The 21889-nt window shown below is 32.4% G+C and overlaps 1 protein-coding gene across 2 annotated transcripts; it reads left to right on the forward strand.

The window, feature by feature from the left end:
* The first annotated feature begins 243 nt into the window (after positions 1–243).
* On the forward strand, positions 244–21605 carry LOC139494691 (zinc finger protein ZFP2-like). Of its 2 annotated transcripts, none has more exons than XM_071282864.1 (5): positions 244–343; positions 4266–4415; positions 4894–5032; positions 5672–5836; positions 17144–21605. In XM_071282864.1, exons 2-5 carry the CDS (start codon positions 4282–4284, stop codon positions 18371–18373), a joined length of 1668 nt encoding a protein of 555 aa, XP_071138965.1. In that variant the 5' UTR covers positions 244–343; positions 4266–4281; the 3' UTR covers positions 18374–21605. The 2 variants fall into 2 exon arrangements, with proteins under 2 accessions (XP_071138965.1, XP_071138964.1); XM_071282863.1 differs by having other exon boundaries at positions 245–347.
* Positions 21606–21889: the final 284 nt, after the last annotated feature.

Raw genomic sequence — 21889 nt, forward strand, 5'->3', positions numbered from 1 at the left:
TTTCGTTTCTTTTCTTTTCGTTGGTTCCTATTTCGTTTTGTTCCGTTTTATGTTGATTTCGTTTCTTTTCGTTTCGTTTCGTTTCGTTTTGTTTCTTTTCGTTTCGTTTCGTTTCTTTTCGTTTCTATTTCGTTTCGCACTTATAGGCACCCCTTTATCATACTGGATGTTTTCCCCAATACAGTCATATATAGAGTAACACAGCAAGATTTTTAGAAAAGCTATTACTTGTATGGGCGTTCCATAGAAATTAATTTGCGATTATCTCCCTTTGATTTCATGCCTGTATTATTTTGATTTATTTATACACACAGTCACCAGTCTACACTAAACTTCAAGTCTTGTAAGTAAGCATTGTTACTTTAAATAATAATTTCAAACTTTAAACAAAAAGTTCACCGCAAATAACATTTTTTTACTGAGGAATTTTCGAAATCTGCACTACGTTCTCAACAAAAATTTATCATCATAACACTCGCTGATATCAGACCGATCAATAACGTTTATCAATGTTGATTATGTCTAAATTCTTTGGAAGATTATTAAAATCTGAGACACTTTTCATGTATTAAAATAAGATAAGTTTGTTTTAACAATGTAAATTAAAGAAAATTTATGTTTCTATGGAACGTCAATTAAACAAGGCACTGGCTACGGTTACATGGAAATGTAACAATAATAAAAATATTATTGTTACATAAGAGACTAAATGCCGGAATGCAAAGTCGGGTAAGGAACCGATTAATTACGTATGTAACAATAATTACTGAGGCTACGGTTACATGGCGTTATTGTTACATGAAAAACAGCAATTTTGTCTAGTTTTGTTGCCTTAATCTTGCATATGTACGAAATAATACTTATAATAATGATAAATAATAAATATTATCGTTAACAAATGGTGTTTAAATTGTTTTTTCTAACGTATAAATGGTTTTGGTGTTTTAAAGATATTACTTTAGATAAGTAGTGCCAAAGGCGAAAATATAGACCAATGGTTTGTTGTTGAGAACTCGGGCTGAGAAAAGTGTTCACTTTAAGTATTTAACTGCACACCTACTCGTATTACTGTCATTATACAATGCACAATGGATGAAGAGATTCTTGTGACCAATTTTGTTGTGGGTGAAAAATTTAAAACTTGGGATTCGTTTGAAACAAAACTGAAACAATATCAGGACACAAATTTCATTCAGCTATACAAACGCAGTTCTAAAAAAATTGATTCATCTATAACAAAGTTTGCTAACTGTGAAGTAAAATACTGTGAACTTCGGTATACATGTATCCACGGAGGACGTAATTTCGTTTCAAAATCAGATGGAGCTCGTCCAAACCAAAGGTAAGTTATTTTAACCTATAAACGAATATCAATGGGTCATAATATTCAATTCGTTTCATAATTTAAAGTTTGAATTGACACAGACCAAGTCTCCAACTCTTTTTCGCCATCTTTCAACGACATATTTGCTACATCTACATCATTTAAATGCAGAGGGTCTAAGACCCATTACGCATGTAAGTTAAGTCATTCAATATGGTGCTCATTAAAAACATTTTTATATGTGAAATTAAAATCAAATGTTTGTTTTCTGACTAGCTATGCCAAATAGCTTTCGAGAACAGCCTCACATCTTCTTTAACAGAGTAGTATGTCTGCCTCTGCCTCTTGGAACTTTCTTGCCTCGTTTTTGTTGTGAAATTTTAAATTGTTTCTTAAACCCTGACCGAAAGCATTGTTTTTATATTTTCAGCACTTTCCAGATGAAATGCCAAATGTTCTTGAAACTTAAATGTAAAGACGGTGTATTCCTCGAATTTAAACACCATTTGTTAACGATAATATTTATTATTTATCATTATTATAAGTATTATTTCGTACATATGCAAGATTAAGGCAACAAAACTAGACAAAATTGCTGTTTTTCATGTAACAATAACGCCATGTAACCGTAGCCTCAGTAATTATTGTTACATTCGTAATTAATCGGTTCCTTATCCGCCTTTGCATTCTGGCATTTAGTCTCCTATGTAACAATAATATTTTTATTATTGTTACATTTCCATGTAACCGTAGCCAGTGCCATTAAACAATTTAAGAACAATATATTAACATTATAATAGAATTAATTTTCGATCTTTAGACAATTTTTCAAAGTGTTCCTTTCTATTTTAAGATGTTGATAGAGCCGTTTAATTGTAAATAACAATATTCACCACTTTAAAGTGATGTTTTATTTTAATAGATAGATTTTTAAAACATTATTTATTCTTGTTTAGTTTGTTCTGTCTCCAATTTTTTTCCATTTATCCATACCTGCCAACTGTCACTATTTGCGGGGGATTTCCCCCATGGAGACTCCCAAATTGAAATTTTGAAAGGGCAATTTTGTCCACAATTTAAACAAAACAATTAATTTTACAATGACTTTAGGCTTATAAAAGTATGAAGAAGCCAAAAAACAACATTAAAATGTATTTGTAGGCCCCTTGAAGGTTTTTCAGGACTATGACAGCCATCTTGCACGCAAAACCCCCATGGGCATTTTGAAAAGTTGGCAGGTATGTTTATCTTTGTGCAGAATATTCTCAGATCTGCAGTGACATCACAACATGTAACTGACCAATCAATGATTTAGCATTTGTGTTATGTAAACAATGTTGAGAGATGATGCGGATAAGAATCCTCTAGATTTTCCATAGACTTCAATGCAAATTAATTTAATTGATATATATTGACACCAGTTGAATCTAGTACTTTTACCCACTTAATATTGTTAAAGACACTATATAATGTCTCTATTTTGATTTTTATCATACTATATCCTCTGGTTAAAAAATAATCCAGGGCCGTAACTAGCCTCTTTTAAAATGAGGCAAAATATTCGCAGAGCGTAGCGTGGCGAAAATATTTTGACGAGGGGTCTGGGGGGCGGGGCGCTGAAGGCCCCCCCAGACGCTCTGAGAAAAATAATGCAAAATCGTGCATTCTGAGCTATTTTTTCAACAATATTCTGGTCTCATAGCAATAAAAAAAATCATTGTATTTTAAGACTTTCAGGTTTTAGGGATAACATTAAAAAAAGATCGATATATATATATATATATGATGGATAAAGCAAAAATCGCAATTCTCATAATCCTTAATATACCGAATATGTCTGTCTGTCTGTTCTTGACTTGTATTGTACTTAGACTTTGGTGATTTTGTTATGACTAGATTTAAATATAGTGACAGTGCAGTATTATACTTTAAGTACTAGTACTGTTAAAGTCGACATTAGGGACCATCTTAATCTTGTTTTACGATATTAATGATTCTTTTATTGTTGGAGACCATCCAGCAACTATCAAGATGAAGAACAGGAATTAAACTTTAACAATAATTATTGATCATTCGTATTTTTCTATACATTGACTTTGTGTGCGATTAGGTTCTGTGCACGTGTACTCAATATTCCTTTTTTTCTGTTAAAAGAGTCTGAACATGACTTAATGCAAGGGTAACCCTTCAATGTAAAAGGTCATATGGCAATACATTGTTGTTGTTTTTTTTTTCATTTTTTTTTATACTGTGGAATTGGTGACCATATTTCAATTTAAACCATGTCAGCTTTCTAGTTTTATCTACGAAAAAAGCCAGTTTTGTTCTCTTTGATATCAAGTTCAATTCTCCATGCAGAAACGACGATTCATTTCTGTGTCTTGTAGCATCGTATATTCTTAAAATATTTTCTCGCACATTGTCTGGACATCGGTTGGCATGCAACATTGCAAAACCACACTTTTACAAATGAAAATCAACACTCAGACTATAGTCATTAAGTAGGACAATAAATTAACAAAAGACAAACCCGGGACATAGAAGTACAAACAATAGACCATCAACTCTGATAACTAAAAGTAAAATAGAAACATGGATCACGAAAAACATGAAGGGCTACACCAGAGAGTGAAGAGTAAAGAGAACTGGCTTCTCGCAAGACACTTTCCGTCAAAACAATTTGACAATCTTTTTGTTTCAGTTTTTTTTTTTTGAAATTTCAAACATGAGGCATTTGCCTCATTTACCTCAATGTACATGTAGTTACGGCCCTGTAATCAGCAATATAAATAATCAGTCATAACCTTCAAATAGATGAAAAATCTAGAGAAATCCTATCTGCATCACCTCTTGAAAAATTTAAATGCCAGGATGTCCGGATCTGAGAATATATTTATAACATACATATAGATGTTTTTTTACGCTAAGCTATTTTTTTAAGGTATAACTTCCGCCAGATGGTTAAAAACAGACAATGTCAGCAACCAAACCTGCCAGAAGAACCTATGCAAACAGAGAAAGAAGATGACAGTCTCCATGCTTCATTCAACGTAGAACTGCCCTTTGATATTCCTTCTGACGTTGAAGAAGAGTAAGTTAATTTTCAGGGGCGGATCCAGCCATTTTAAAAAGGGGGTGTTCCTAACCCAGGACAAAGGGGGGTTCCAATTACATGTCCCTGTTCAAATGCATTGATCGTCCAAGAAAAAGGGGGGGTTCCAACCCCCAGAACCCCCCCTCTGGATCCGCGCCTGATTTTATCATTTATATCGGCTTGAAAAATGATTAGTGTAACTTGCTTTATTATGCGTCGTACCTAAGTTTGATATCGTTTAAGAATTTGTTAGATATAGGAGGATGTGGTATGATTGCTGAATGACACAAATCTACATCAAATTTGTATTTGTACAGTTCAAGATTATTACAAAAGAGATTTATTATGTTCATATATTTATACTGTTTAAGATTATATAATCATCAATTATTTATAATTTGTATACCATGTTCAGTTTGTATCAAAGTATTTTTAAAATATACAGCATGTAATTTGATTGAATTTTTTTTTACAGAAACATTGCAGATGACTCAGTTTACGACAATGATGAAGATGTTCCAGCTGGCCCGGTCACATACACTGTCATTGACAATGCAACACAGCGAGGGAAGCCCAAATTGGTGGACAACATTGGGTTTTCATACACATTGAAGGTAATGAATTTATATTTATTTGAGTATATTTGAATAACATTAAGAAAGGAACATCAAATTTATTTATTGTATATGCTTTGAAATTCATTAACATTTTTTTTAACTATTTAATTTTGATGTCTATTACATGTTTTATTTTATGTTTGTAGAATTATTATACAAGATATAATTATACTTTGATCTTTTTAATTGAATTATTTAATTACTATAATCTGATAATTGGATTAAATGAGATGGCATACAGGGGCAGATCCAGCCATTTTTAAAAGGGGGGGGGGGGTTCCTAACCCAGGAAAAAGGGGGGGTTCCAATTACATGTCCCCATTCAAATGCATTGATCGTCCAAAAAAAGGGGGGTTCTAACCCCCAGAACCCCCCCCCCCCCCCCTCTGGATCCGCGCCTGGCATGAGTAAACAAAGAAATACATTTGTGTTTTGAATTATCCTTAAATATTGATAATTAGATAAATAGATAATTGGAATAACTATGATTTTTATGCATTTGGAATAAATATGTCAATATTCATAAATACATTAAATTACATATATAAATGAACATACATGTTGTAACACAAAGTTTATTTGTCAACTATATATGGTATTATATATGTTTAATAAAATATTTTCTGTTACTTTTAGAGAGAGAAGAATGGTGCTAGAATCTGGCAGTGTTCTGTGAGGAACAAGACTATACACTGTGGTGTTATAGTACATGAGAAAGACGGTGTCTTCATTCCTCCTTCCATACAGCACAACCACACAGCTGCACCTGGTACCCTGACAGCTACGAAAATCAAAGTGACGGTAAGGGAGCTACCATTTGATTTTTATGGGGGGGGGGGGGGGGGGGGGTGGGCTAGGATGAAATTTGAAAAAAATAGGCAGGACAGGAGTTTTGAGTAAAAAAAAAAGGCAGGATCTGGATGAGACACTTGCAAAAAAAAAAAGTCAGGACGACAATTTAGGTAAAAAAAAGTCTGGATAAACTAAAAAAAAAGGCAGGACCAAACAGAGTGAAAAATAAAAAGGCAGGACAGAGATTACAGCTAAAAAAAAATGCAGGACAAAATTTTTCATCCTAGCCCCCCCCATAAAAATCAAATGGTAGCTCCCTAAGATTATAATATTTTTATGCCTAACAAAATACACATTCCAATTTGTTTTTATATTTTACAGACTTAAGAGGTATTGAGAAAAATAACAGTATATATTCATAATTAAACACCAATCAAATGCATTTAAATAAGTTGGTACAAGTTATCAGTTGTACAAGTTTACATTAGTACAAGTTTTTTTTTAGTGGTAAGAGTTGACGTTGGTACGAGTTTACAATGGTATTGGTTAACTATAATTCCCATAGAGTTCGCGAAATCTTTTTTTCCATTGTGGTCCTTGAAGAAAATTTGCTGGTCCTCACTATCAATCTATTGAAAAATACTAAAATTGTGTCAGTCCTATGCAAAATTTGGTGGTGAAATCCTGAGGACTGACACTTTTGAAAGTTTTCGTGAACTCTGGTTCGGATCCTGGCTTACTGTTTTATCAGATTCCTGTATCCTGCTTACACTATATATATATATATATATATATATATATATATGTACGTAAGCAATTCTAATTTTTTTGTCATTTCCCAGGTCCCACTAGACCCCATTTCCCGTTTTCACGACATAATTATTTGACTTTCATGTGTCACCCTTATACATAATCAGCAATCCCACGTCACGCTTAGACCCCAACGAGACCCACTTGAAAAGCCTGCTCAGTTCAATCATCTTTAAAAATGTCATGTACATGAGGCGTTTAGAGGCGGATTAAGCGGGTTTTCATGAGGCCGGGCAATCTTCTGTTTTGGTACTTTTTTCTTGGATAAAATTTGGTTGATTACATAGGGTCACCACTGAAGTATGACGGGAACGAGTCCCCTCTTATGTAGTCAATACACCCCCCTTTTTATGAAAATTTCTGGATTTGCCACTGTCGTAACTGTTTAATGTGATGGATGCTTTACTGATCAATGACTGATCTGTGATTGATGAACCATAGAATCTGTCAAAGACATCAAATAAGCTATGTGAGAGTTACTTTGACAGCGAAATTGAAAATACATATACACCAATTGGACGGATACATATAGAATAATACATGGCAAAATCCGTATCGCATGCTGTATCACAATGAAAAACCAATTTCAGTCCAGAGGGCCGAAGGTCCCGAGGGCTGATATTGGTCGAGTGGTGATACGGCATGCCATACGGATTTTGCCATGTATTATTCTGTTTATCATATATTTTAATAGAATCAGATTTTTGGGATATCCATTTATTTTTAAAATCGTCTGAATTTATAAGCTAGCATTGGTAGACATCAGCTATTGTCTGCTCTATGGTTGGGTTGTTGTCTCTTTGTCACATTCTCCATTACCATTCTCAATTCTATTATGATTTTCCTGTATTTTACCAGCCGACTTGTTTTTTTTTTATATAGACATCCTTATTTGCTTTATAATATCCACATCGTAATGTCCCCTATAATCTTATTACATTCTCAATATATGTTAAAGACCACGGGTATTAATTTTTGGAAAAAATACGGATTTTAGTAAGGAAATACAGCAACTGAATGTCATAGGTCAAACGTTGACGTCATTCGAATTGTGACGTCATACCAGGTATGCGATAAGGGTTTTGCTATGCGATATGGGGTATGCGATACAGGTTTAGCCATGCGATACAGGGTAGGTGATACAGACTGGAAAAAAGAACCTTTATAAGATATACAAAATTGCTGTATTTTGTACTAAACATATGATAAATATATATATCTTACCTCCTATACATTTCTAAGAATGTGATTGGTTAAAAGCGTTCATGTGAAGACCGTGTATATTTGATATTAGGTGAGTAGGGAGGCGGGGCTTATTTCATACATGGTTAGTAGTTGAGTTACGTTCCTTTATATTCCATATTAGGAAGTAGGGAGGCGGGGCTTATTTCATACATGGTAAGTAGTGGTGTTACGTCCCTTTATAAAAACAAAACGGAACTGAGAAAAATCTTTAAGGTTTCAACAGACGAAAAAATTGATGATTAGGATTGAAATAAATTCATTAAGGTGGTACCTAACACTACAGGGAGATAACTCTGTAAAGTCAGCTGAACGTTTAAATAACATTGTGTTGTTAAGGGAATATTAAGCTTCTCAATGATCAAAATTGGTGTATATCAAACCGCTATATAACCAGTGTAATTTTTCTGACAAAACGGTTGATTCAATTTTTTTGAAATTTTTATATTTTTGACAAAGGGTCAAAGTAAATACTTTGTCAAAATTTTATGAGAATTAAACGAGCCAATTTAATTTTAGTGAAAGTGTTAGGCCGTGTTCACACCAAACGCCGTGTACAGTAAAAATGTTTACATTTGGTTTAATGTAATGCACACTAGTTTCACATTAAATTTGTTTACATCTATACACCTTGTTTAGCTACCTGTACATAAGTTTTGTTCACAATTGTAAACTATATGTCCTTTAAATGTTCATTACGTAGTAGAACATGCAGAACAGAATTCAAATTTTTGAACAACTTTTTTTAGCAGTTTGGGAACGACTATTTGACTTTAAAAAAAAGGGGGGGGGGATTTTTCCACAATTTGATTATTAAAAATCGGGTCATACATAAGATTAGAATGAACAAATATTCTGAATCAAAAGTTTCCGCATACATTATTAGTGTCAAATATTGAATTGGTACCATCGAAAAAAAAATAAATATAAACTTTCGCGCGAGAAAATTTTTGACTCGGTTCCCCCCCCCCCCCCCTTTTTTTGAAATAAAGTGGATGCTCCTTTCAGAAAGTCATTTTTGATGATTTGCAGTAGTCTAAAGATGTCTTGATTATGCATCAAAAACGGAGGCTGCGACAGCGTGCATACAGACGAAGAAAAAGAATTGTGATGTTAAGGATCACTACATTTCGATCTTTTCTGTTTGTTTCAAATGGTATTTTTTTCTCGTAGGAGTATTTGGCAAAAGGAGGGGGAGTTTTTTTGTTTTTTTTGTTTTTTTATTTCTAACTGTATTTTAACGGATCTTAAATACTACACAAACAAAGAATTAACCTCACTCTTTTTTAGTAATGCATTTATGAGCGAATCGTTGTTTGAGTGAAGACCAGTGACAAATATTTCTGTCAGTGTGTACGTCCAGTTGATTCGGGAAGATCTTTTCAAATTAATTATGTGTTCGGCAATGGTGATGGTCTTGATATTAGGGTTTATCTACGTGAGGTGTTTTTAGAACAAATAAACATCAAGTTTCGACAAATTTTCTATAAAGAACTATATAAATAAGTGTTGTAAGTATCAATTTTATATAACAATCGTATCTTTTTTTAAATATACACGGGAAAATTAAAGTTCTGAATGCATAGTTTAATTTGTGTACACTTAACCTACATAAGGCCTACATCGACTCTCGACTGCATGTAGACAAAACATGATTTAAACTACATGTAAACATTGAGTTTTATCAATGGGAACGTAATTATGTTTAGTTTATGTGTGAGTTACACTAACACAACACCGAGTTTAGGTCAATGTGAACACGGCCTTAGGTATCACCTCCTAACAAGTTGTTATTGTTGGTTATTCTTGTAGGATCAATGGAAGTAGTTTCTTAATGCTAACAGTATTTAAGACTGGCTTGCTCATTATGATAGATCACAAGTCTAAATTTTACACATTGAGATAGTCTGTAAGATGAATTCGTTACATAGTGTGCTAGTGACGTAATACGATATATATATGGAATTTACTGACCCCATATATACCGTATTAGGTCAATAGGACCCTACGTAACTAATAATATCAAAACTCTTATTTTCTTTTAAAAATACATAAACTATAATTGTAAAAGAATGCAACCATTTCTTCATTTTAATGGAAATTATTGACCGACATTGAATTTTTGTATTTGACGTTCTTCATTAATATATGCTGTTTTTCATTAGAAATTAAAAGTATACCAGAGAAAATACAATACAAAATATCGGTTGCATTCTTTAAACTGATAATTTTTCTTCATTTGATATAGAATGATTCAGTGTTTTTATACGACCGCAAAAATTGAAATTTTTTTGATCGTAATATATTGTTATCACGTTGGCGTCGTCGTCATTGTCGTCTGCGTCGTCGTTGTCGTCCGAAGACTTTCGGTTTTCGCATTATAACTTTAGTATAAGTAAATAGAAATTAATGAAATTTAAACACAAGGTTTATGATCACAAAAGAAAAGTTGGGATTGATTTTGGGAGTTTTGGACCCAACAGTTTAGGAATTAGGGGCCAAAAAAGGCCCAAATAAGCATTTTCTTGGTTTTTGCACTATAACTTTAGTTTAAGTTAATAGAAATCTATGAAATTTTGACGCAAGGTTTATGGCCACAAAAGGAAGGTTGGGATTGATTTTGGGAGTTTTGTTCCCAACAGTTTCGGAATTAGGGGCCAAAAAAGGGCCAAAATAAGCATTATTCTTGGTTTTCGCACAATAACTTTAGTATAAGTAAATAGAAATGAATGAAATTTAAACATAAGGTTTATGACCACAAAAGGAAGGTTTGGATTGATATGAGGAGTTGAGGTCCCAACAGTTTAAGAATTAGGGGCCAAAAAGGGGCCCAAATAAGCATTTTTCTTGGTTTTTGCACCATAATATAAAAAAGAAGATGTGGTATGATTGCCAATGAGACAACTATCCACAAAAGACCAAAATGACAAAAACATTAACAACTATAGGTCACCGTAGGGCCTTCAACAATGATCAAAGCCCATACTGCATAGTCAGCTATAAAAGGCCCCGATAAGACAATGTAAAACAATTCAAACGAGAAAACTAACGGCCTTATTTATGTAAAAAAAATGAACGAAAAACAAATATGTAACACATAAACAAACGACAACCACTGAATTACAGGCTCCTGACTTGGGCAGGGATGGGGTTGATTACTTTAAAATGTAATCGATTAAATTACAATTACTTTGCTAATAAAATGTAATCGATTACATTACAATTACACCCTATTTCATATGTAATTGATTACATTAGATTACTTTTCTTTAAAGTTATCATGATTACTTTAGATTACTTATGATTACATTGTATAGTGCAATATCAAAGTTTTTTTCTAACCTTTTATCCTCACAAAAAAGCTAATTTTGGTGATTGTTTTTTAAAAAGCCTTAATTTATTTATCTTATTTAAATAATTTATAGACAAGTACAGTGTAACATGGGTTATTTGATAAAATAGCTATCTATAGACAAGTGTCCTTTCCCTATGTAAAAGATATATCTTTATTTTTTTCTACAAATTTTAAACAACTGCCTAATTAACAAAAAATCTGAACAAAAAAGGACAAATTAATTAGGTATAATTTTATTTTCTGTTTGGACATAATTGACACATCCATTAATGTTTTTACAGGTGTTAATCACTACTTCCATTAAATAAATAAATAAATAAATTTGTTTATTAAAGTGTCACATATTGATTGCCATAAAACATATAAAACAATTATAATATTTACACATAAAACAATCAATATCCAGCCATAAATACTGACTTATGAGACACTAACATTATAAAACTTTATACAATTACTGATCAATAGTTAAAACAACTAAACATTACTCATTAAAATTGTTTCTTATATCAAAGTTTTTAAAAACAAATTAAAAATCTGAATATATAATAATTTCTGGACTATGATTAAAATTGACGTATACAATGTAATATAAAGCTTAAAAATTATTGCCTGTATTAAAATTTTCTACTGGTAAAAATATTTACGTTAAAGAACGTAAATTCTGATTAAAATAAATTTGTTATGAAAATAATTTTCTTCGAATAAAAAACTTATGTAACATTTTACACAAATAGTGTTGGATACTTGAACAGTTCATGATTTGTATAAATTTATCGTCCATATCAAGATTGCTAAAGTGATCAATATATTTAGAGCATTCGGAAAATAAATTATACCGTAAGTCACTATAAAGTTCACATTCAAGAAGGAAGTGTTTTTCATTTTCTACATAACCAAGGTAACAAAACACACAGAGTCTTTCTTCTATCGGAATGGGCGGCCTGGAGTACCTGCCGATCTCGTAGGCAAGGGGTAGTGCACCGGACCGAAACAGAGCCATAGTTCGTCTTTCCGGCCTATTCCATTTATTTTAATAAACAATAGGTGTCTTGATAACAATATCAATAAAGTTAAAAGTGGTTGATTGTCATTATATGTTTGTAAATTTTTTAATACTTGAGGCCCCTCATGGGGGGTCCTAGTAATCACATAATCACCATTTTTTTGCCAATATAATCACATAATCATTAAATATTTGCTTATCTTTAGTAATCAAATAATCATAAACTAAAAATACAGTCCTAGGTAATCAAATAATCATGAAATATTTGGCTTAATAATCAAATAATCATTAAAAAAACGGCCAAGTAATCACATAATCAAAAACCCCATGAGGGCCCTCATACTTGATCTAATTAAAAACTACATTGTAATAGAATTATTGTCAGGTGAAAACACAAAACAGCTCTGTAACTTAGGAAAGTATATACATTTCTCTTTAGATTAAGTTTATTGTAATAAAAGATATTTTGTATTGATGAAACTTATGACATCACCTGTTGTGTACTATGCATATTGTTTGTAATATTATGCCGTATGTTTTTACACTGAACATGTACTTGTTTATACTGATGAGCCATAAGGCTCAAAGTTAATAAAGAGTTAAATATAGAAAGCACATATTTTATACACAAATTTATGGAAAACAAAATTTATTCAATTTGTCAATAAATAAATCTGATTTTAACTTCCATTTTGAATTTAATTGGGCTCATTTATTTATGTCATCCATCAAAGTCAAATTGGACTAAATGTTTTTTGCATTTGAATTTCCATGTAGTTATGTAAAAATATTAGGTAAACTTATATGAAATCGGAGTTAATATCAGAAGTTTTCAATTAAGTAAAAAAATGTTTCAAGGCATCATAAGAGCTCAATTCCACAACAAAATATTGAAGAGGCAATTTCCTTCAGTAAACTGGTAACAAAATAAAACACTTGGTTTTACAAATTTGTTATATAGATGATACAATTTACAACATGGAACAAGGTCCCATCATAGTGCATACTAGTTACATGATTTTTCATTCAATCTTTACATGACATGCATGAGGGAGATACATTCCTTAATTTATAATAATTTCAAATATTTTGTAACAGCAAATTTTAATAACACAAAAAAAATCAGTATTTTCATGCCAGTACCGAAGTACTGGCTACTGGGCTAGTGATACCCTTGGGGACTAATAGTCCACCAGCAGAGGCATCGACCCAGTGGTAGTAATAAAATTAACGGTACCAATTTTCTTGCACCAGATGCGCATTTCGACAATAAATGTCTCTTCAGTGATGCTCGTGGCCAAAATATTTGAAATCCAAAGCTAATATAAAAGATGAAGAGCTATAATCCAAAAGGTCCAAAAAGTATAGCCAAATCCGTGAAAGAAATCAGAGCTTTGCATGAGGGAGATACATTCCTTAACTTATAAGATAGACAACAAATATAAGTGGACGTGGCCAGGTATAACATGTATAACTTTTAATAGTATAAGTAAATAGAAATCTATGAAATTTAAACACAAGGTTTATGACAAAAAAAGGAAGGTAAGGATTGATTTTGGGGGTTTAGGAATAAGGGACCCAAAGGGTCCAAAATTAAACGTTGTTTGATTTCATTAAAAATTGAATAATTGGGGTTCTTTGATATGCCGAATCCAACTGTGTATGTAGATTTTTAATTTTTGGTCCCGTTTTCAAATTGGTCTACATTAAGGTCCAAAGGATCCAAAATTAAACTTAGTTTGATTTGAACAAAAATTGAGTCCTTGGGGAACTTTGATATGCTGAATCTAAAAATGTACTTAGATTTTTTATTATTTGCCCAGTTGAATTTATATAGGTTCTAAATTTTGATACCCGTTTTCCAATTGGTCTACATTTAGGTCCAAAGGGCCAACATTAAACTAAGTTTGATTTTAACAAAAATTGAAATCTTGGGCTTCTTTGATATGCTGAATCTAAACATGTTCTTAGATTTTTGATTTGGGCCCAGTAATTTCATGTTTTGTCTGAAGTGAAGGTTTTCGTGCAGTCGTCAATAACCGTTTGTTTTAATCGTCCAATTGCAAGTTAAATGCATATCCATGCTGGTCAAGATCATGATAATGATATATGAATGTTGAAACTATTTTGTTCTATATTGCGCTGGACTTTAACTCGTGTGTTCAAAATGCAACAGTCAGAGTAAAGACATTTATATATCTTATAAGTGGGTGCGGCCTTTTTGCTAAGATTTTAATTCCATATGACGCCAGCTGTAGCTGTTTGATTTTATGGGAACTTTATATTTTTATTATGGTTTGAACAAGGAACGTATATACTGTACCAAGGTTTAACGGTCAGATTATTTATATGATATTGAAAACATAACATTTATGAGGCCATGATGTTTATTTTTTATTGAATACATCGCATAATATCATTCATTACGACTATGTGTTATGACCAGCAACAACTTTTCAAAAAGCTCTGTCTTACATGACAATCATATGGTTTAGATTGTTTATCTATATTCTCCCGAAAAAAGGCTAAAGAGAATAAATTATGAAGTGTCACCATTGTATGCTATACTGTTTTGGCAATTAATGCCATTACGCCAGCATGTTTCTGGAAATTATTCTCAATCAACAAAAAATTATATTTCTGCACATAAACTTCTTCAAAGTTCTTAACAGCTTCCAGGGACTTGAAGGACCTCGTTCCTTCTTTATCAAACATTTCGTTTTGGCTTTTTGCAAGCAGTAATTTCAATTTTCTTTTCCAATTTTCTCCCGTAATTTTTAAACACTATGTCCCGAAATTTTTCAAAATATTACTTATTTTACTTTATTACACATAAACATAAACAAACAAAAAACAGACGACACTCAACGACTTCACAGGTAAACGGGAAAGCGGCAGGCGTCCTAATAAACGCCTATTAAACACCGAATATTGATGTGTACCATATATGACTTTGCCCCCAGTTCAACCAAATCTCGTATATTCTCGCATGAGTTTTAATTAAACGCTTGACCCACTCAGAATTCTAGGTCGCGAACAAGCTTTCCCTGAACTACTGTATTGGAGTTATCTTTCTTTGTCCAGAATAGTAACTGAATCAACTTTAATCATTGTTTTATACAATACGCATACACTGTACATGTATATTCACCTTTACTACCAACTGATAAATTAAAACAATCTTTACCATTCAGTGATGACAAGCACTTTTTTTTACATTTTAATATTTTATGATGCATTTAAATGAGTAGTTATTAGTTATTGTTGCAAACTCCATTAGAAATTTGAATTGAGATCAGTTTTGGAATAAAGGAAAGGGGGATGTGAAAAAAAAATCGGGGAAAAGGGGGGGGGGGTATGGGTTAGGTAGGGGGTTGTTCAATTGTTCTCATTTCAGATTTCATAAATAAAAAGAAAATTTCTTCAAACATGTTTTTTGAGAGGATTAATATTCAACAACATAGTGAATTGCTCAAAGGCCAAAACATTTTAAAGTTCATTAGACCACATTCATTCTGTGTCAGAAACCTATGCTGTGTCAACTATTTAATCACAATCCAAAGTTAGAACTGAATCCAGTTTGAATGTTATGTCCATACTTGCCCTAACCGTGGAGCATCTGGTTTTGTAACTAGTTTAGTATATTTCAAGGGCACCAAGATGAGATTTGTTTATGTTTTGATTAATTTTATGAGGAAAAGAATACTAAAACTCTTGTATGTCTTTAATACAATTGCAATTATTCATTTATTTTGATAGAAATAACCAACCCCTATTTATTTTATTGAAGTCTGTTTACATTATATTGATAGAAATTATCAACCCCTATTTTTTTTGAGTACTTTTTATACGACCGCAAATATTCAAAACATTTTGGTACTATATTGGTTTCATGTCGTCGTTGTCGTCCTCGGGGGCGTCCGAGGCAGGTGATTTCTGGATAATAAATTGAGAATATTAAGTAAATAGAAATCAATCAAAATTTTAACACAAGGTTTATACATTGTTATACATGTAACCTCTTTGAAACTTTGAAGTTTTGAAAAACTAAAACTTTTCCTTAATAGCTGTATTTGGCAAAACTTTTAGGAATTTTTTTTCCTCAATGCTCTTCAACTTCGAACTTTATTTGGCCTTTTAAACATTGTTTTTATTTGAGCGCCACTGATGAGTCTTTTGTAAGAGAAACGTGCGTCAGGCGTGAAAATAAAATGTTCATGTTGGTATCAATGATGAGTTTATTTGATTTTGGGGTTTTTGGTCCCAACAGTATAGGAATAAAAGGCCAAAAAGGGGCACACACAAACAATTTTCTTGGTTTTCGCACAACAGTTTTATTTGTACAAATTGTGCTTTATTTTGCCTTTTTTTTACTTTTTTGATTCAAGTGTAACACCGATGAATCTTTTGTAGACGAACGCGCATCTGGCGTGTATACAAAATTTAGTCCTGGTATCTATGATGAGTTTATTTACAACCACTTTGTCGATGCCACTGCTGGTGGAGATTTATTTTCCCGAGGGTATTACCAGCCCAGTAGTCTGCACTTTTGTGTTGACATGAATTATCATTGATATGGTTATATTTAAGTAACTATTTCTATGTCGAATTTTTGAAATATTAAGGTTTTTTTTTAACTGAGGAATAGATTACCTTAGCTGTATTTGGCAAAACTTAATTTTGGTCCTCAATGCTCATCAACTTCGTATTTTATTTTGCCTTTTTAACTTATTTTGATCTGAGCTTCGCTGATGAGTCTTTTGTAGACGAAACGCGTGTCTGGCGTATATATAAAATTTTAATCCTGGTATTTATGATGAGTTTATTTGTACACTAGTTGGTTGATTGCATGATAAATTGATTTATATACAGCTATGTTAAATGTGTTTTATTTATTCATCAGACTCCAGTTCACTCAGAAAATGTAAGAAGTGGACGAGAAAGAAAAGATACAAATAAAATGTCTAACAACGTAAATACAGCTGATTCCATGATAATCTCCCTTGATAAGATAACAGATAGGTCAAAGGAACACTCCATCTCAAACTCATGTGAGGTTAAGACAACAGACAAGTCAAAGGAACACTCCATTTTAAATGCTGCCGAAAACGACTTTGAATGTAAAGTGTGTGGTGAACGTTGCAGTAATGGCACAAATCTGAAGGCGCATATGAGATCACACATTGATAAAAAGATTTTCAACATATTTAAATGTGATACATGTAATAAAGAACTGAGTACAAATGATGGTTTAAAGAGACACATAAGAACTCATACTGGAGATAAACCTTATAAATGTGATGTATGTGGTAAAGTGTTTGGGGAGAATGGTAACTTACAGAAACACATGAGAACACACACTGGTGATAAACCTTATAAATGTGACGTATGCGGCAGAGAATTTAGTGTTGGACAGAGCATGAGGACCCATATGAGAACACACACCGGTGATAAACCTTATACATGTTATACATGTGATGTATGTGGTAAGGGGTTTGGGCTGAATGGTAACTTACAGAAACACATGAGAACACACACTGGTGATAAACCTTATAAATGTAATGTATGTGGTAAAGGGTTTGGGCAGAATGTTACCTTACAAACACACATGAGAACTCATACTGGAGATAAACCTTACAAATGTGATGTATGTGGTAAAGGGTTTAGGCAGAATGGTCACTTACAGAGACATAGTACTTTGCATACTGGTGACAAAAAGTATGAATGTGACCAATGCAGTAAAAGTTACCCTCATAGTCAAAGCTTACAGAAACACATGAGAATACACACTGCTGATAGACCTTATAAATGTGGTGTATGTGGTAAAGGATTTAGTCGTGTACAGAGCATAAGAAAACACATGAGAACACACAACGGTGAAAAACCTTATAAATGTGGTGTATGTGGTAAAGGATTTAGTAGTGTACAGATCACAAGGACCCATATGAGAACACACAACGGTGAAAAACCTTATAAATGTGGTGTATGTGGTAAAGGATTTATTAGTGTACAGAGCATAAGAAAACACATGAGAACACACACCGGTGAAAAACCTTATAAATGTGATGTTTGTGATAGAGGATTTAGTTTGTTAATGAGTTTACAGACACATATATGTATTCAACCGCATTAGGAAATGTTGGATATGATGCATGAACAAATGCTGAGAAAAAAACTATTTCATATAAAAGGATATAAGATCATTCAATTGTATATTAAACCTGAAAACTGAAATCTAAATTCACATTTTTGTCGAATCTGCAACTTTTGATTCAAAAAGCTTGACAAAGGAATAGTGATCTAGCAGTGACAGTCACTGCAGCTTTAAGAAACTGCTAAAAACGTAATATTTCAGTACGTAGAAGACTTGGGACTTCATACTATGTACTTGTTGAATAAAGAAGCCTAGTATTGTGAAGATTTTCTCCGTCATATGTGCACTGCCACTTACCTCAGTTTCAAGGTTCAGTGACTTCTTGAAAAAAAGCTAAGATATTCGTTTAATATTCTTATTTTCTTATATATATGTAGTAGGTGGTTTTCTATGCTAAAGAATAACCCCGACAAGAGCTTAGGGTTCAGATGCTTTATTGTACCAGTAGATAAAATAACAAGTCTGAAATAGCAATACAACATATATAAATAACAAGCTATTTCGTATAAACATAAATATATATTTTTACAAAATATCACAGATTTATATATAATACAGAATTATAATAAATAATACCTTTAACCGTTATCAACTCAGTAGCAAGTAAAATGTATTGCAAGTAGAAATTGTTCAATGTTTATATTCTATGAAATTATCATCGGGTGTCACGTGTAATATTACAACTGCTTGACCTTTGACTATACACCAAATCGGAATTTAATAAGTAATTTACGTGTATCTGTGTATTTGTATTCAATACTGGTTTACCTTACAAACGGTATATAATAAATGTTACATCTATTCTACATGATTTATTAATAATGACTTCATTAAAATATATAATACGTATAATAATTAACTACATAATATCATGCAACAATCATAAAGTTGCAAATATAATAATCATAAAGACTTATGATGTCAATATTATTGATTCGTTAAAAGCTCCAAATTAACGGGAGGTAAGTCATGTTTACAATATAATATAAATGCTAAACTATAAATAAATATACTCTTACCACTTATGGAGTGAGTTGTACTGATAAAAGTTAATGGCACATCATATACACACCACACAATCATGTGTTCTATATAATTCTATATATCTAATAAACGTATCAAATATGGCGGAATGAACAAGTTGACTGTGGGATAGCTCCCGAAAAAAATGCAAGTAAAGGTGTCTAAAAGTATTTAACTTAACCAAATTGATAATGATGGTGAACTTAAATGAACAATAGAACGAATGATATGATTTTTGATGGAAGGAAAGAAGCGAAAAAATAGTAATAATACGAAATCAGGTCTGACTCCACCTTATAAAACAGGTTCCAAGATGGCGACGAACCAAAACAATCAAAACAATATGAACATATCTCAAGTTCTAACACAAGCCCATGAATCTTTACATGGATCCTATACTGAAGTCCCTATAAACAACAATGTGAACAATAATCAGACATTTACATGCAGTCCAAATCAGACTAACCAACTTCAACAAAGTTGTACTCGGCCAGTTCTGCAGAGCACCCCCCCTACCAGTTCAATCTTCTGTTAATTATCAACAATCGGCACCTGTTCCGATGCAGTTTTTACCACCCTCTGTTCCATCATCCGTCCAAACTGAAAGCCTTATGCCTATCCTTAACATCACACCACAAATGATATACAGCAATATCAACGACACAAACCACAGATTACAACGCCTAAAACACGTAATGAACGACAAACTGTCTAAATTAGATCTGCTTGATATGTTTGCTGAGAAATTTGAGAAATTTGAAAACCACATATCCAAAATGAGCAATGAAATGAATGATATCAGAAATGTTCAGCAGAAACACTTACAAACAATAAGTAAACAAGAAAATCATCATCATCAGATCGAAGATAGAGTGAGGAATCTTGAAAGATCAAAAAGAAAATTGGAAAGTGAAAATTTCGAGTTGAAAGAAAAATTTGTAGAACTACAATCTCATTCCATGAAGTACAACTTAACTTTTGGTGGTATACGAAATCAAGATGGCTATGAGGAAAATACAGAAGATGTATTGAGGTCTTTTCTTTTGGAAGAAATGGAAATTCCTAATGTTGGAGATATACAATTCCAAAATTTGCACAGACTTGGTGAGCGGTCTGACTGCAAGGAACGAAGCATTATTGCCCGTTTTACTAGATTCAGTGACCATGAACGTGTTAACAGAGCAGCTGCGAGTAAATTAAAGAACAAACCACAATTTTCTATATACCAGCAATAACCGCTTGAAATAAATGAGAGGCGTAAAAAACTCATTCCGAAAATGAAGGAATTCAAAAGGCAAAGACGACACGCAAAGCTAGTGTACGATAAACTCCTGGTAGATGGTGAAGTATACAACCTTGACGCCCGTTGTGAAGCCCCGCCTACAATTCCAGGTCAACCGTTACCCAATAATGATGGAGATTATTAGGACAACGCATCAGACATTGATTACGGTCATTTAACTGACATTCATAATACTTTGAAAATAACCTTTTTAAATGTATGTGGTATCAAATCAAAACTTTTAAATCCAGATTTTGATGTATTGATTAAAAATTATGATATTCTGATATTTGTTGAAACTAAAATTGATGAGTTTGACGAGTTAAAATTACCAGATGGTTACAACTACTTTGCAAAAAATAGAACAAAATTTGTGAAAAAGTCAGAGGGTATAGTCGTTGTATTTAAAAAATCACTTTCTGACTGCCTGAAATTTTTGAAGTCAGACTCAGAATTTGTTCAGTGGGTGGAATTTTCATAAAATTGTACTAAAACTTTGATGAGCAATAAATTTCTATTTGGATGTATTTACATCCCTCCTGAAAATTCGAAGTATTCTTCAGAAGAAACATTCACTGAGATAGAAGAAGAACTTCTATTTTTTTCTCATGATATAAATAATATTGCTCTTGTTAGTGATTTTAACTCAAGAACAGGACATATGAGTGATATTGTAGAAATAGACGAGAATCTGTTCGATATGTTAGATATTGTTAATGCATCTGAAATTATGAATGAAAATACATTGTGTGTAAATAACTTTATTAAAAAGGGTATTCCCCTTGAAAGGTATAATGAGGACAAAATTATTGTTAACAATTACGGCAGAAAATTAATAGAGTTATGCAAACGATGTTCATTATGTTTTGCAAATGGCAGATTGCATCAGGATAAATTTATTGGAAACAAGAATGTGTCCACAGTACACGGATGCCCCACTCACACTATCATTTTCTATGTTTAAAGGACTGTGAAATTGGAATAAATTCTCTAATTTGGCATTAAAATTAGAATGATCTTATCAAAGGGAACATGTATACTAAGTTTCAAGTTGATTGGACTTCTACTTCATCAAAAACTACCTTGACCAAAAACTTTAACCTGAAATTTGCACTATCATTTTCTATGTTCAGTGAACCGTAAAATTGGGGTCAAAACTCTAATTTGGCATTTAAATTAGAAAGATCATA

The sequence above is a fragment of the Mytilus edulis genome, chromosome 11, assembly GCF_963676685.1.
Source record: "Mytilus edulis chromosome 11, xbMytEdul2.2, whole genome shotgun sequence".
NCBI lineage: Eukaryota > Metazoa > Mollusca > Bivalvia > Mytilida > Mytilidae > Mytilus > Mytilus edulis.

Bases quoted from the DNA above. Each gene is read 5' to 3' on its own strand.
- LOC139494691 (XM_071282864.1), top strand. From the start codon at position 4,282: ATGGTTAAAAACAGACAATGTCAGCAACCAAACCTGCCAGAAGAACCT. The intron at 4,416-4,893 runs GTAAGTTAATTT...TTTTTTTTACAG, and splicing joins CCTTCTGACGTTGAAGAAGA to AAACATTGCAGATGACTCAG. The intron at 5,033-5,671 runs GTAATGAATTTA...TGTTACTTTTAG, and splicing joins GGTTTTCATACACATTGAAG to AGAGAGAAGAATGGTGCTAG.